Here is a 13762-nt window from a genome sequence, read left to right on the forward strand (position 1 = left end):
ACAGAAAAAAAGTTAATTATGGACAAAGTGCGATTAAACGCGGTTAAAAAACGTAATCGTTTGACAGCCCTAGTTTTTTTACTCATGCTCCAGAAAGGCAGCGTGGTGATGATGATCACCTGAATGATCACCTGATAACTCGTCCACAGAGATGTGAGGAATATTGATTATTACTCAGGATATCTGCAGTGATCTGCACGAGGCACTGTCACTGTAATTTAGTTGTATTGATCAGAAAAAGAACAATCAGGGCTTATGTTGTTGTTGTTGATGTCATTTTGAATGCGCCATCTTGGTTATCTGGTTTCCTCTGTTACCGTGGTTACAAACTTGCTCTCTGTGGGAGGGGCTTAGAAGGCAGAGAAGAAGAAGGACTGACCTGGGAGCTGTTTCATTCTAAGGTTCTAGGTCCACTTTACTCTCAAAACTCCAGACTGCAGCTTTAAGGACAGTTTTACGTTATTTCATTAATTAAAAGGAATATTACACTTTTTGTTAAAACATTTAAACCTAACTCCTCAGTGACGTCATTATTGATGGCTGGATGATGTGTGCGGCCTTTATTTTGAAATGCGGAGGCGGAAGCAGTGTGTCCAGGGTTGTTTACTTGACGTCACAGTATCTAACTGTGAGCAGCAGCTGCTTCGAACCTCAGTTGACCCAGCAAACATGGCAGGACGGGACCGAGTCGTCCACCTGCTCAGACAGCTCGAGCGTGCCGCGTAAGTTTCATCTCCGGTCATTAATAGAGAAGTGACGTGCAGGTGAGTTAAAGTTAAAGTGACGTGCAGGTGAGTTAAAGTTAAAGTGACGTGCAGCTGAGTTAAAGTTAAAGTTGGAGGCTGCATCGACGTCTCAGCTGCAGGACCGCCCCTTGTTTTTCTGTGTGGGAACAGAAGGTCAAACCAAACTTCATTCAAAAATCTGGCGTTTTTAAAGTACTTCCTCGCAGGTTTCCGTCCTGCGCCATGCACAGCTCACCAGCTTACATTCTATTGTTGAGGAGAAAGTGTTTGAAGATTCGGCGGACATGTGACACACTGTGACTGTTGGTTTGTACTTTAAACTGCTTTCACAAAGGAACATGTGCCTCGTGTCTCCTCGGATTCTTCACATCGAGAGAAGTAAATCAGTAACTTTCCGTCCCGGTTCAGTGTGACGCGGTGAGCAGACGGTCGATGGCTCTTCACCTGCAGCGATCTGTCGAACTGGACCGGACCGGCAACGCGCACGCACGCACGCACACACACCTGATGGTTAATCAGTATGTTGTAACTCCTGCTGATCAATCTGTGGCTGTGTCCCAGTTCAGGGTCTGCACACTTCGAGTGCGCATTTGAAGTGCGATTACGTCACTGTGCCGCGGCGAAGGGTGTCCCAATTCAAAGTGTTCTCATAATGCACCCACAACGCGCACTACTTTTACCTGTTTTTGGAGTGTGCACCGCTACTACACTTCGTGGTCTCACATATCCCAAGATTCTTTGCGCAACCGAAGAGAATGAATAAATAAATAAATAAATAAATAAATAAATAAATAAATGCGACCTCAAGTGGTGCAGATCTCGTATTTAAATGTAAGTATTGAGTTTATACTCAGTTTTTACTCATTTGAACATCCAACGCCAGATATGTTAAACTTCAAGGAACATTAAAACCTCCACATTTCAGTTAGAATACGCTGGTAATCAGCTTGATGCCTTTGGAAGTAAAGCCTTCACTTTCAAACGTTAGAGGTTCAGAGGTTGACTTGTGTTTTATATCGTATTGTGACTGTGGAGATGTTAGAGACTGTCTTTACTTCATGTACATAAATGGACCAAGATGAACAGACTCAGAGCAGCTTCTCCTCTTCTTCCACATGGAGGAGGATTAAAAAGGAAATCAGTTATTCCTGGAGCTGAAACAGATCTGACAGTCAAACTTTACTCTTCTTGTCACTTTCACGGACCTGTGCTGCAGAAATAGTGACGTACAGGTAGAGGCGGGAACACCTGGTGATGCAACCAGGAAATGCTGTGAAGGGCAGACCGTCCCATTTAACAAACGCTGACGCGGCCTGCAGGGCCACAGAAGTCTGGAAGTGTGCAGACCCTGAACTGTGACACGGCTAATGTGATTGGCTGATAGCTAAGGGTGTCACGATTTCGATTTTAAATCGATCGAAATTAAGTCACAATCTCGAACTTTGAATCAAAAAATGGAATCGTCGATGCTGCCACGCCCACATGTCATGTCCGGTCGGCTTGCCAAGCGGAAAAACCACACGTGTAGAAGTGCTGCGAGTCGACCTCCTCTAACGTAGCTACTAGCTAAGCCCGTAGCTATTAGCTACAGCCAGTCAAACCACAGCATGGTGTTACACCGTTCCTGTTCTGCTCCCGGACCGTGGTCTGGAAGCACAGGGGAGATGATTTCCTCCAGGGCCGAAGTTTGTGTTTACCTGCGGGGTGAACACCTTCACGTGTTAAGCTGGTCGGGAAATAATAGCAGAGAGCTTTGCTGCATCTGGAGGAGCCGTCGCCTTTATTCACAGCCAGACTGCAGACTGTACTGTACACTTTGTTGCTGCTGCTGCTCCTTTAGCTGCTCCTTTAGCTTCTCCTTTAGCTGCTCCTTTAGCTGCTCCTTTAGCTTCTCCTTTAGCTTCTCCTTTAGCTGCTCCTTTAGCTTCTCCTTTAGCTTCTCCTTTAGCTGCTCCTTTAGCTTCTCCTTTAGCTGCTCCTTTAGCTTCTCCTTTAGCTTCTCCTTTAGCTGCTCCTTTAGCTTCTCCTTTAGCTTCTCCTTTAGCTGCTCCTTTAGCTTCTCCTTTAGCTGCTCCTTTAGCTGCTCCTTTAGCTTCTCCTTTAGCTTCTCCTTTAGCTTCTCCTTTAGCTGCTCCTTTAGCTTCTCCTTTAGCTTCTCCTTTAGCTGCTCCTTTAGCTTCTCCTTTAGCTTCTCCTTTAGCTGCTCCTTTAGCTTCTCCTTTAGCTGCTCCTTTAGCTGCTCCTTTAGCTGCTCCTTTAGCTTCTCCTTTAGCTGCTCCTTTAGCTTCTCCTTTAGCTTCTCCTTTAGCTGCTCCTTTAGCTTCTCCTTTAGCTTCTCCTTTAGCTGCTCCTTTAGCTGCTCCTTTAGCTTCTCCTTTAGCTTCTCCTTTAGCTGCTCCTTTAGCTTCTCCTTTAGCTGCTCCTTTAGCTGCTCCTTTAGCTGCTCCTTTAGCTGCTCCTTTAGCTTCTCCTTTAGCTTCTCCTTTAGCTTCTCCTTTAGCTTCTCCTTTAGCTTCTCCTTCCTCTCCCATTCAGTCCCTCTGTCCGCACGCTCCCTCACTCTCACTCGCCCACTCACACCTCACGGCAGTGGTGTAGTGGTCCTGAGGAGTGGGTATACTCTCAGTGTTGGCCCTTTTTTAACGCAGCCAAGAAAAACGCCCTGTTTAGAAACAGTGACATGTAAGCTGTCAGCTGTGACAGCTTGTCAGGATGAATATTTAATGTTGACGTTCTGTGTGACAGGTGCAGATGTCCCGCTCACTCCAACACCTTCCACCAAGGTACACACACACACACACACACACAGTCGTGTCTGCTTCGTCACTGTTAATAATCACTGAATTATTTGTTTCAACAGTTTTATAGATGATTGATTGATTGATTGATTGATTGATCTGGATCAGTGATGGATAATTAAATAATTTCCCAGTCTGGGATCATTAAAGTAATTCTAATTCTATCTATTTATACAATCAGCTGATCATTGATCCACACACAGGTATGATCAGGTGTTTTTCCTGCAGGTGCTGGAGCTGTGACCTGCACCGTGCGGAAAACGGACTACGCCTTCGAGGTAACTCCACCAGCCTCTGTTCCAAAAGTAGATTTTAGCAGTAAAGCCAGTGAGCTGAGGACCAGTGACGGACACCTGGTTCATTCATAAGTTCTCTTATTAAAAGTGTTTAAAGGTAGAAACATTATGACACTTAAGTTTAAACTTAAAAACTCTAAACAATCAGTTTTATTGTTTCTGTCAGATGGCGAGTTCCAACATCCGATATGGAGACGGAGTGACCCGAGAGATCGGCATGGTAACCACACGTCATCATCATCATCATCATCATCATCGTTAACACGCATCACTGAGCAGCTGAAGTTATTCAACAATAACTGAAGTTTATGTTTCTAACGAGGTTATTTCTCTCCAGTCCACCTTATTAAGGTGGACTGATCGCTACATGCTAATAGCTCATCTTATTGAACACACCGTTGGATGTTTTTAAAGTGTGACATTAACCCAGTTAAAAATGTTTGATGTTTATAACGTCGTCCTTGTTGCACAGCGTCAGGTGATCACAGGTTCCAGGAGTGACTGACAGCCGACAGGTCGCTTTCTGACAGTCTGGAGTTATCTGTGGAGAAGATGAAGGTAAAGGTTCGGTCCGATCACACTGAGCTGACTGTGGCTGTTCTCCGGTTCTCCTGCAGGACCTGCAGAACCTCGGGGCCCAGAACGTGTGTCTGATGACGGATAAGAACCTGTCCCTGCTGCCTCCGATGAAGGCCGTCCTCGAGTCTCTGGCCAAGAGCGGAGTCAAGTACAAAGTGTACGACAACGTGCGGGTGGAACCCACCGACACCAGGTGAGACGCACCGACAGGTGAGCTGCAGCCAGGAGACATCCTGCGCTCTGATTGGCTGTCAGGTGCACCGCTATAATGAAGTCCAGACAGAATCTGACGAATGTTTAATGTGTTTCACTTTATTTCATTAACGTTTCTTCATTTGTCTCTTAATGTTGTTCACTGGTGAAGCTTCTTCAATCAATTAGTTTGAAAGATGTTTAAATAAAGTTTGATTCATGAAGAAGAAATGTGTGTGTGTGTGTGTGTGTTCCAGTTTTAAAGACGCCATCACGTTTGCTAAAAACCACTCGTTTGACGTGTTCTTGGCGGTGGGCGGCGGCTCTGTGATTGACACGTGTAAAGCAGCCAATCTGTACTCGTGTCATCCCGACGCCGACTTCCTGGACTTCGTCAACGCTCCGATCGGTAAAGGGAAGGTGGTCACCGCCCCTCTGAAGCCGCTCATCGCAGGTAAAAACTCAGGGGTTGCCGAGATAACAGCCCAGGCTGATGAGGCGTGTTGATGGAGACGTAATAAAGAAACGATTGAACGTCTCGATCCGACTGTTCTGCTCCTTTTCCTTTAAATCTGTAAACTGTGAACTGTGGAGCTGTGAAACGTCTTCAGCGACAGTAAAGATCTCCGTCTCATTCACTTTGTCCTTCAGTGCCGACGACCGCAGGGACCGGCAGCGAGACCACCGGATCCGCCATCTTTGACTACGAGCCTCTGAAAACCAAAACTGGTAAAGACTTCAGTCCCCAGCTGAGACGTGTCCTCTGATGAGTCACAGCCTTTTGAATATTTACAGTATTAATGAGGTAATCTGAGGTGCAAACCAGCTGTTGTCACAGGACAATTAGGTGGCAGGGTCCGCCGCATATATTAACAAAATAAAATGCTAATTTTTTTGTCGTCCTTTAAGGTCAGTTTGTTTGTTCCGTCAGGAAAACAATGTGTTTTTCAGCCAATGAGGATCTTTGTTGATGTCTCCAGAAAAGACAGACTGTCCCTTTAAACTTAGACAGAAGTATGGAAGCTCAGAGGGACAAACAGTCATCAAACAGGCTGACGTGTGAATGACAGTGGTGACATCAGAGTGTCAGGCTGAGCTCTGATTGGTTGTCGGTGTTCAGGTATCGCCAACAGAGCCATCAGACCCATCCTGGGCATCGTGGACCCGAGGCACACACTGAGCATGCCCGAGAGAGTCGCCGCCAACAGCGGCTTCGACGTCCTCTGGTCAGTTCATCGATCACGCCATTAATATTGATCAAGATAAATCACATCTGAATGTTTGACTTCTGATCACCTCAACACGAACATCTGATCTCATACTGCGTGTTCCCTGTAAAGAGCCTCCAGACAGAGGTGACATCATCACGCACGCGCTGACGTCATCACGCACGTGGACACTCGTGCTAAATTCAACAGGAGGATTGTGTGTGTTGTGTTGTGTTGAGTTGTGTTGTGTTGTGTTGCGCCTGTGTGAGAAGCTGTGGGTGGTTAGCAGTCGTCGGGCTCCTGCAGCGTGACGACTCGGCGCCTCAGACTCACTGTGACCTTTAACACACTCAACACGGGAGTCAACGTGTTCCTGAGACCCGTCCAGAGTCCAGAGCTGCTGAAGGGTCCGCACAGAACTGTTCTGGAGGATGGAGTTCAGCACAGAGGAATCAAAGATGCAGAGATATTTGCTGTAGCTAGCTCGTTAGCATGCTAACTGCACAACTAACTGGCTAACTAGCTAATGGCAGCAGTTAGCGGTTCCTCTAGCAACATGCTGCTGTACCTGTTTGACTGCGTGTGAATCAGGCAGGTGACAGAATGTTGCATACTGCACCTTTAAGATCAGAAGCTCTGACAGATGATCAATACACTCGTCTAGAGCTGGGCGATATGGCCTCAAATCAATATCACGAGCAACTCACCTCAATAACGATAAATGAACGATAAGTACCCCCCCCCCCCCCCCCCCCCCCCCCCCGCACCTAAAAAAAAAAGGGAAAAAAATCCTGTGTATTTACAGAAATGCCACTTTAAAGGACTGTAAAACTACATTGTAGTTAAGATTTATATTATTTATTTAGTTAAGAACAACTGATAAGCACACGATTGAACAACTGATAGGCACAGATTACTTGAAATGACAACTGAACAGGTTTAAAAGTATAAAATATACAGTCCCTTATAAACAAATTCTAAGCTTCTCGCTTTTTTTATTTCTTGGAATTGAATCACGTGGTTGTACTGCAGGTGGTGGAAGAGGTTGGATGTAAATAAATAAACATTTTGAGGACTTCAGAATCAGAATCTAAGACATGAGACAAAATAGTAGAGAAGTTGATATTGCTGCTTAATAATATGTTAACCTCTTAGAGAACTTTTTTTACCACTATTTTCTTTATCATTATATATTTTTGATAGACACAGAATCTGTTTCAGAAGTCAGAGGGTCACATGACATGGAAGCTATTGAGAAAAAAATCAAGATTTCTGCATATTAATATTCATATAAAATAGATGAAGCACTAGAGTACAATAAGCATAACTGTGTCTCATTCATCCAGTTTACTAATACAATCTGCTGCTGGAGTCACTGGGCCACATGACATGGAAGATACTGAAAGAACTGCAATTATTTTGTATTAATATATTTATGCTAAGTAATTTGATGACAGTCACTAAATCAGTTTCCAGTGATTCAGTGCCATGTTCTGGGAGGTGAGCTGACCGTCCTCCTGCTGCTCACACTGGGTGAACCTCAGTAAAGTCGCGGCTGGACCCGAGTAGAGCTTATAATCAAGCCCGACCCGAGCCCGTGCACGTTGTGTCCGAGCCCGACCCGAGCCCGTGCACGTTGTGTCCGAGCCCGTGCACGTTGTGTCCGAGCCCGACCCGAGCCCGTGCACGTTGTGTCCGAGCCCGACCCGAGCCCGTGCACGTTGTGTCCGAGCCCGTGCACGTTGTGTCCGAGCCCGTGCACGTTGTGTCCGAGCCCGACCCGAGCCCGTGCACGTTGTGTCCGAGCCCGTGCATGTTGTGTCCGAGCCCGTGCACGTTGTGTCCGAGCCCGGCCCGACACACTGAATGTAATTATGAGCCCGAGACTGATTTAAACCCGACAACAGTTTAATACGTGGGCTGTTATAACTGACGTTCTCGACTACAATTGCGAGTTGTTTGAACTACAGAAATCTTAATGAATAATGCAACAAGTGCCGCACTTAATGCACTCGACAAAGCCGACACATGTTATTATCACGACTTGTTTAAAATGGGTCCACAGTCACACCTCCAATTTTCCTCCAAACTTGCTCAAAGTTAATTCTACTGTTTTTATTTTTTCCTTTACATCTTCATGCTCCATGTTGCACTTAAGCTACACAATCAGTGATGCCGGTAACGCGTTACTAGTTTTGTCATTTTGGTCAATGGTCAATGGACCGGCCCAGCCAAAGACAGTGGCCTGTTGCAGCCTTTGAACGCAGCATCATTACACTAACTGTCCGCGTCTCACAGCGAGAGTGGGTTCACTTGATTACTAACCTGGCATAGCTGGTGTTGCATCAGCGGGCGGAGTTTGCCATCAAATTGATGTAAAATAAGCACATCGGTATACGCCGGGGTAGATTAATCAAGTGAACCTAACATGTCCCCTGACCCTAGTGGATGTTATGCCTATGACACCGAATATACCGACATGGACAAAATGACGTCGGTTATCGTCGTAAATTTCGGTATCGGTAAATTTTCAGTTTATCGCCCAGGCCTACACTCGTCAGTTACTGATCATGTTGAAAAGTTACAATCAGGAGTTGATCTGTTTACTGTCTAATCAACTAAAATACTAAAGTATATTTTTACTTTGTTATTTAAGTAAGGGATAATGCCCGACGAGGTGTCCATAAACAGGAGTTAATGGACGACGCGGAGGCCTAAGAAGTCCATTAACTTCTGTTTATGGACACCTCATCGGGCTTTATCCCGCTTATTCCATGGTCACTTGCCAAAGAAAAGAAATTCGGACCATTAATTTACATTTTCATGCGTTTTACAATCTAAATATAAAGTTTTTCACAAGCCATAACTTAGTTTCCCTGGTAACGCCTGAGGGTTTGACTAATACCTGGAACGATCATTACTCTCCCGTAAGATTCTTATGCAACGGAGACGTTGTTCACTCCTCCAGTAAACAGGACGGACCATAGATACGACTTGGCAACGGGAGATATTCTAGTCCGCTCAGCCATGAGCCAGAAAGCTAACGCTATGCTAGCAAGATTCAAAGTCAATAACATTGCATACGGTTGACAAACAGTAAATATAATCTGACAGTATGCTAGCTAACATGATTAGCTAGCTAACACGATTAGCTAGCTAGCTAACACGATTAGCTAGCTAACCAGTCATGTCATTGTCCCCAAATCAATATCAAGATTTTCAGGAACAAATGACCGGCCGTGTGTAACGTTACTGTGGCCGCAGCCTGAAGCAGAGAGCTGAACAGTGAACGGGATGTGAGATTATTCAGGTATCAGTAAGTTTAGAGGGGAAGTGAACTTTCTGCAGCTTGTGTGTTACAGTCGCCACCCTGTGGTGTTCAGAGGACAAGACACTGAAGGACTGACAGTCAGACTGCACTCAGTGCTGGAAATAACATATTCAGATTTGATATGCCAGCTAGCGCATTGATTTACAGCGGTGAACAGTCAATCTGACTGGAACTACTTAGTAGGTGTCCATATATCAGGGGACACCCTGCAGCCAATCAGAATCCAGTATTCCCCCAGACCATGGTATAATGTGTTTTATTCTTTTTAATGAGCTTGAAATGTTTCAGGTTTACTGTTTATCAGAGTACCTTAAAGCACCAACAGTCATACTCTAGTAAAAGTACTCAGTTACTTCCCTCAGTGCTGATGAGAGTATCTGAGTATTATGAGTGTGTTTCCCTCCGTCAGTCACGCTCTGGAGTCGTACACCGCTCTGCCCTACCACCAGAGGGCGCCCTGCCCCCCCAACCCCATCAACCGCCCCACCTACCAGGGCAGCAACCCCATCAGTGACGTGTGGTCCCGCCACGCCCTCAACGTGCTCGCCAAGTACATGAAGAGGTGACGGTCCGACTGTGACTCGCACAGAACCTGAGCAGGTTCTGCTCGCTGACGGGACCGCCTGTCTGCCTGCCTGTCTGGCTGTCTGTCTGCCTGTCTGCCTGCCTGTCTGCCTGCCTGTCTGGCTGTCTGTCTGCCTGTCTGTCTGCCTGTCTGCCTGCCTGCCTGTCTGCCTGCCTGTCTGTCTGCCTGCCTGCTTGTCTGCCTGCCTGCCTGTCTGTCTGCCTGTCTGTCTGTCTGCCTGCCTGTCTGCCTGCCTGCCTGTCTGCCTGTCTGCCTGCCTGTCTGTCTGTCTGCCTGCCTGTCTGTCTGTGTCTGTCTGCCTGTCTGTCTGCCTGTCTGTGTCTGCCTGTCTGCCTGTCTGCCTGTCTGCCTGCCTGTCTGCCTGCCTGCCTGCCTGTCTGTCTGCCTGCCTGCCTGTCTGTCTGCCTGCCTGTCTGTCTGCCTGTCTGCCTGCCTGTCTGCCTGTCTGCCTGCCTGTCTGTCTGTCTGTCTGCCTGCCTGTCTGCCTGTCTGTCTGTCTGTCTGCCTGCCTGTCTGCCTGTCTGCCTGTCTGTCTGCCTGTCTGTCTGGCTGCCTGTCTGCCTGCCTGTCTGCCTGTCTGCCTGCCTGTCTGCCTGTCTTTCTGCCTGTCTTTCTGCCTGCCTGTCTGTCTGTCTGCCTGCCTGCCTGTCTGTCTGTCTGTCTGTCTGCCTGCCTGTCTGTCTGTCTGTGTCTGTCTGCCTGTCTGTCTGCCTGTCTGTGTCTGCCTGTCTGCCTGTCTGCCTGTCTGTCTGTCTGCCTGCCTGTCTGTCTGCCTGCCTGTCTGTCTGTCTGCCTGTCTGCCTGCCTGTCTGTCTGTCTGTCTGTCTGTGTCTCTCTGTCTGCCTGTCTGTGTCTGTCTGCCTGTCTGCCTGCCTGCCTGTCTGTCTGCCTGTCTGTCTGCCTGTCTGTCTGTCTGCCTGTCTGTCTGCCTGTCCAACATAAAATAAACATGATCACCTGTTCACAAAGAGCTGTGCTGTAAATAAAATACTATCAAACCTTATTTACTGTATATGTTGTTTGCAGAGCGGTGCGGGACCCCGAGGACCTGGAGGCCCGGTCCAGCATGCACCTGGCCAGTGTGTTCGCCGGCATCGGCTTTGGAAACGCAGGAGTTCACCTGTGGTGAGACGAGTTTACTGTCTGAATTGAATTCATCCAGTTACACGTGAAGACTTTCCTCCAGTGAGAAACACTCACTAAGTGTCTGATGACTCGTGTGTGTCGTCGCAGTCACGGGATGTCGTATCCGGTCGCCGGGAACGTCAAGTCCTTCTTAGCCAAAGACTACAGTGCGGAGCACCCCCTGGTGGTGAGTGCTGGACCTGCAGCCCACACATGACATCATTACATGACATCATTAGAGTATTGATAATGCTTTGGATTGTTGTTAGTCACCCTGATCAGAAGTGTGTGTGTGTGTGTGTGTGTGTGTGTGTGTGCGTCCTCAGCCTCATGGTCTCTCTGTGGTCGTCACCTCTCCGGCCGTCTTTAACTTCACAGCCCCGATGTGTCCAGAGCGCCACCTGGAGGCTGCAGAGATCCTCGGTACCTGCTCACAGTAGAACAGTGATGTATTAGCAGCTCAGGTGATCTGTTGGATGAACATATGAAACACACGGTGCTGCTGAGCGACGGTGTAGATTGTTGCTGGTCAGGTGGAGACAGAAGATCTTCAGGTTTCATCCTCGTGTTTATCAAATGTGTGTTTTATACAGTTTCCTCGTGTTAACGCTCGGCTGGATCTCCATGACGTGTTCACACCGAGCAGAAGTGTGAAGTGTAAACGAGACGCGTCGAAGCTCCTTCTGTCTTTCACCTGGTCACCTGTGACATCATCGTCCCTCTGTGCTGCGTTCAGGTGCAGACATCCGGCAGGTGAAGAGGGAGGATGCTGGTGCCGTTCTGGCCGACACGCTGCGTCAGTTCCTGTTCGACATGCAGGTGGAGGACGGGCTGGGAGCGCTGGGCTACACCAAGGACGACATCCCGGCTCTGGTGAAGGGAACCATCCCTCAGGTGAGCTCCAGTCACACCTGCAGAACCATGATGTCATCGGCCGTGACCCTGGAACTGAATGTGGTGCTCAGAGACCATTAATGATTACACTCGCCGTGGCTCGTTAATGAAGTTACACTGTTAACTTTAGTACATTCAGATGGTTTAATAATGAAAGCAGCCTGAGGTCGTGACCTAACGAGCTGCAACATGGAAACATCTGAAACACTGAGATGATGAAACTCCTTTAATTCATTATCACAGGTGAACTGATTGATTATTAAACCTCTTTGATCCTTTTAAGGACGATAAAGATGAAGTGGTTTCATTAATGTGTCAGTAATGGAAGAGTTCAGATGTCAGTCCTAACGACAGCCTCAGTCATTCAGATCAAGTCTCCATGTGATGTTTATAACTGCTGAATGTTAATGAAGAGGTTTGTTAATGAAGAGGTTTGTTAATGAAGAGGTTTGTTAATGAAGAGGTTTGTTAATGAAGAGGTTTGTTAATGAAGAGGTTTGTTAATGTGGTCTGTCTGCAGGAGCGAGTCACCAAACTGTCCCCCAGAGAGCACAGCGAGGAGGACCTGAGTCAGCTGTTTGAGGCGTCCATGAAGCTCTACTGAGCACACGCACACTAAACTAACACTCCGTCCCTGTTGAACTGATCTCAGGTCTGTTCTGTGCTGAGCTGCAGTTCTTCTAACAGCTACTAGTTGTTGCTGCGCCCGCTGCAGATGTCTGATCAATGAAAATATGGATTTAATATTAACTGAAAGATGTGAATAAAGGCTGTGAACACAACTCTGTGTGTGTGTGTGTGTGTGTGTGTGTGTGTGTGTGTGTGTGTGTGTGTGTGTGTGTGTGTGTGTGTGTTTTCAGGGCTGATCACAGGAACTGATCGATCGGTTGTTTGATTTTCTGTCACAGGATGAAAGAAACCACAAAATATGAATATTTAATGGATCTTTGACAAAGTTTAAGGGTTGAGAGACAGTTTAAACATGCACACTCTCAAACATCCCATAATATTAGCATCCTTCAGTTGATTCATTACTGAACATCTGATTAAAAATTAAAGATCCTAAAATGAGAAAGTATTGACATTTAACAGGCTGAACTCAAAGAACAGACTAACTGATGATTCATTTAGTAAAGCCATCAGTTTATTGATCAGTGAAGAAGAAAATGAAATGTTTTCACTTCAGCTTTGATTTTCAATGACGGTCACTGCTGCACTCCGTCAGCGGGCTCCAGGAGGAACAGGATACATGTAATGAGATTACATTATCAGGATACAAAGCGAGAGTAACTGTATTACAGATGAGATGTAACTGGATACAGAAACATTCAGTAAAAGTCTTTTCTCTGCTCTTTATTTACAAATGTTGAATCCAAATAATCTGAAGTTCACTGAAAAGTTACATGACTTTAATATGTTTTATGTTACTGACTACATGTAATTAGTAACTGTATCCAACTACAATTGTAAAGTGACGCTCCAGCTGGTCGTCAGTGTGAGGTCTCAACTTAATTCTGCCATCATTTACAAGTGGAGAAGGAGATCGAAGTCAGCTCAAAGTTCAAACAAGGTTTTAATCTTTAGTCTACAAGAGGAGCAACACACAGCTCTGATACAGAGGTGTCAGAGTGTGTGTGTGTGTGTGTGTGTGTGTGTGTGTGTGTTCACTCTGATAGAAGTGTTAACCTTCAGTGATTAATCAACACCCTCCACAGGTCATAAAACAACCTAAACCAGGTCACAGGTCACGTTAAACAGTTGAACATTCCTGTGTCAGACCTCAGTTTACCTCTCTCTTCATGTTTATGCTGATCTCAAGCATATATTATAACATAAACTCTGTGGAGTGTGAGAGTGAAAACCCCATCAGGTAGATCAAAACGTTCTCATTATCATTATCCTGCTAGAAAGAGAAACTCTCTCACGGTCCTGCTGCCCGGCAACCACACGCAGGTCCTCCTGTCAAGGCACAGAAGTTATATAATAATAAGCCTAAATTCAAAAGCA

The 13762-nt window shown here is 46.4% G+C and overlaps 1 protein-coding gene across 1 annotated transcript; it reads left to right on the top strand.

Annotated features, from left to right (window-relative positions):
* The first annotated feature begins 594 nt into the window (after window positions 1-594).
* adhfe1 (alcohol dehydrogenase iron containing 1) lies at window positions 595-12537 on the top strand. The gene is made up of 14 exons (XM_030403123.1): window positions 595-722; window positions 3492-3529; window positions 3773-3822; window positions 4007-4060; window positions 4458-4612; window positions 4869-5065; window positions 5263-5340; window positions 5732-5837; window positions 9560-9712; window positions 10763-10861; window positions 10970-11048; window positions 11188-11284; window positions 11598-11755; window positions 12276-12537. Exons 1-14 carry the CDS (start codon window positions 670-672, stop codon window positions 12357-12359), a joined length of 1401 nt encoding a protein of 466 aa, XP_030258983.1. The 5' UTR covers window positions 595-669; the 3' UTR covers window positions 12360-12537.
* The last annotated feature ends 1225 nt before the right edge of the window (window positions 12538-13762 follow it).

This window comes from Sparus aurata, chromosome 21 (assembly GCF_900880675.1).
Source record: "Sparus aurata chromosome 21, fSpaAur1.1, whole genome shotgun sequence".
Classification (NCBI taxonomy): domain Eukaryota; kingdom Metazoa; phylum Chordata; class Actinopteri; order Spariformes; family Sparidae; genus Sparus; species Sparus aurata.

Excerpts from the sequence above, each read along its gene's own strand:
- adhfe1 (XM_030403123.1), top strand. The coding sequence starts at position 670 with ATGGCAGGACGGGACCGAGTCGTCCACCTGCTCAGACAGCTCGAGCGT. Across the intron at positions 3,530-3,772 it reads CTCCAACACCTTCCACCAAG|GTGCTGGAGCTGTGACCTGC; the intron begins GTACACACACAC and ends TTTTTCCTGCAG. Across the intron at positions 4,061-4,457 it reads TGACCCGAGAGATCGGCATG|GACCTGCAGAACCTCGGGGC; the intron begins GTAACCACACGT and ends GTTCTCCTGCAG.